The following is a 1,586-nucleotide window of genomic DNA, read 5'->3' on the forward strand; positions in this document are numbered from 1 at the left end:
AAGAAACAAGGTTGTCACTTCAAAAAATCTCCACCACTATCAAAGATATGTGCATGTGTGGTGTCAGCAGAAAAAATGGACTGTGCAGCCAGAACTCATGAATTACTGTTGTTTCTTACAAGAATTTTGTCAGCTTTGGCCTCACTGATGCCCTTGATGTTGAGCAGCTCCTTCTTGGGTGCATAGGCCACTGCCTCAATAGTGTGGAAACCTGCATCCTCCATCTTCTTGATGTCACTGGCACTTATCCCACATTGCTGCAATGGGAGAAGTTGGAATGAGAGACAGCCACATGCAAACTCACCATGAGATAGAAGAACGAGAATTAATATATGTCTCACAACCAAAGTATGATGGAAAACCAGTTGGGACAATAATTCTTGAAATTAATACAATATCTTATTTTTCAGTTCTTCCCAGCAGCATGACAATAAATTCTATTGATATAATCCATTACATGAACTCGAACTGGACCCGGGTGAGCAGCAGAAAATGGAGGGATGGACAAACCAAATGAAAATGATTAATTGTTCAACACTTTAACACCGTTCTGAGCTGCTGACTGTAGCAGAGGCAGTGACGGTATTTTCTGCAGGTACAATGGTGCAAAATCAAACTCCAAAAAAGTGGATTAAAAAGCCTCCTGCAGCACAATGAACTGTCACCATAGTCCCACTTTTAGATTAGAGGTGTAGAACAGTGGTCACAAAAGTTATTTGCACCATGAACAGGTTTCAGAAAGACAAATATATAATATAAATATATGGCGGTTAATAGTGACTGGCTGCACGGAGACTAACCAAAGCTGCCTTAAACAGCCTATTATCAGGCAATTGTTGCATTTTACGAATTTAAAAAAATTAATTAATTCGTCCTCTCTGTGCAGCCCTGTAGCAAATATGCTGCGGCCTGGTACCGGTCCACAGCCCGGTGGTTTGGGACCACTGTTGTAGAACATCTCTTGAGAGCTGCAATCACAACTAACTTTACCAGCTACAGCAGCTAACACACAAGATATAACAACTGTAAATAAAGACTTCTTCGGCCATTTTTAAAAAGGAAACTAAATTACATTTTCAAGACTTTAAGATCCTGCCGATACCTTACTAGGTGATTTTAGTATTACATATGGTATTACAAAGCAGTGACGTCTAAACCACTGAATTTGAGCTTGCCCCATAAACACAGAAACGCATGTACAGATTAGGTATAATATTATATATATTATAATGATACTATTTCTGACACAGTATGTCAGAAACCCTTAGTGCTTCAGAAAGTTAAATTTTCGGTAGAGGCAAAATTCGCCTCCGAGCTGTCATTGGTGCCCAGGTGCTCCTAAAGGACGGGTCAAAGCAGCAGAAGGTCCTCACAGGAATCAGTAAAGAAAAGGTCACAATTCACACGTCCGTCTGCTGCTAGCTCAAGCTGGGAGAAGGGCAGTCTCCCTATTCACTACAACTCTGGGACCTGCAGAAGGTCCCCGATCAGCTTCATGGAGTTACATAAAGACTAAAAGGTGAAAAGGGTAATCCCACCCATTTCCCTTTCATTTCAAACAAGGTGCATCTGTTAAAGGAAGGGGT

General features: G+C 41.0%; 1 protein-coding gene across 1 annotated transcript in view; it reads right to left on the minus strand.

Moving 5' to 3' along the window:
- LOC111651913 (DNA repair protein RAD51 homolog B-like) overlaps nucleotides 1-283 on the minus strand; it is a gene marked incomplete at its 3' end in the record, with an annotated part of 3,010 nt that extends 2,727 nt beyond the window's left edge. The window contains exon 1 of the mRNA XM_023401982.2: nucleotides 120-283. Within this exon, the coding sequence (XP_023257750.1) occupies nucleotides 120-224 (105 nt within the window). The remainder of the gene's footprint in view (nucleotides 1-119) is intronic.
- Between the last annotated feature and the right edge of the window lie 1,303 nt (nucleotides 284-1,586).

Source organism: Seriola lalandi, unplaced genomic scaffold (assembly GCF_002814215.2).
Source record: "Seriola lalandi dorsalis isolate HSWRI2012SDOR001 ecotype SW California unplaced genomic scaffold, Sedor1 jcf7180002053849, whole genome shotgun sequence".
NCBI classification, from domain to species: domain Eukaryota; kingdom Metazoa; phylum Chordata; class Actinopteri; order Carangiformes; family Carangidae; genus Seriola; species Seriola lalandi.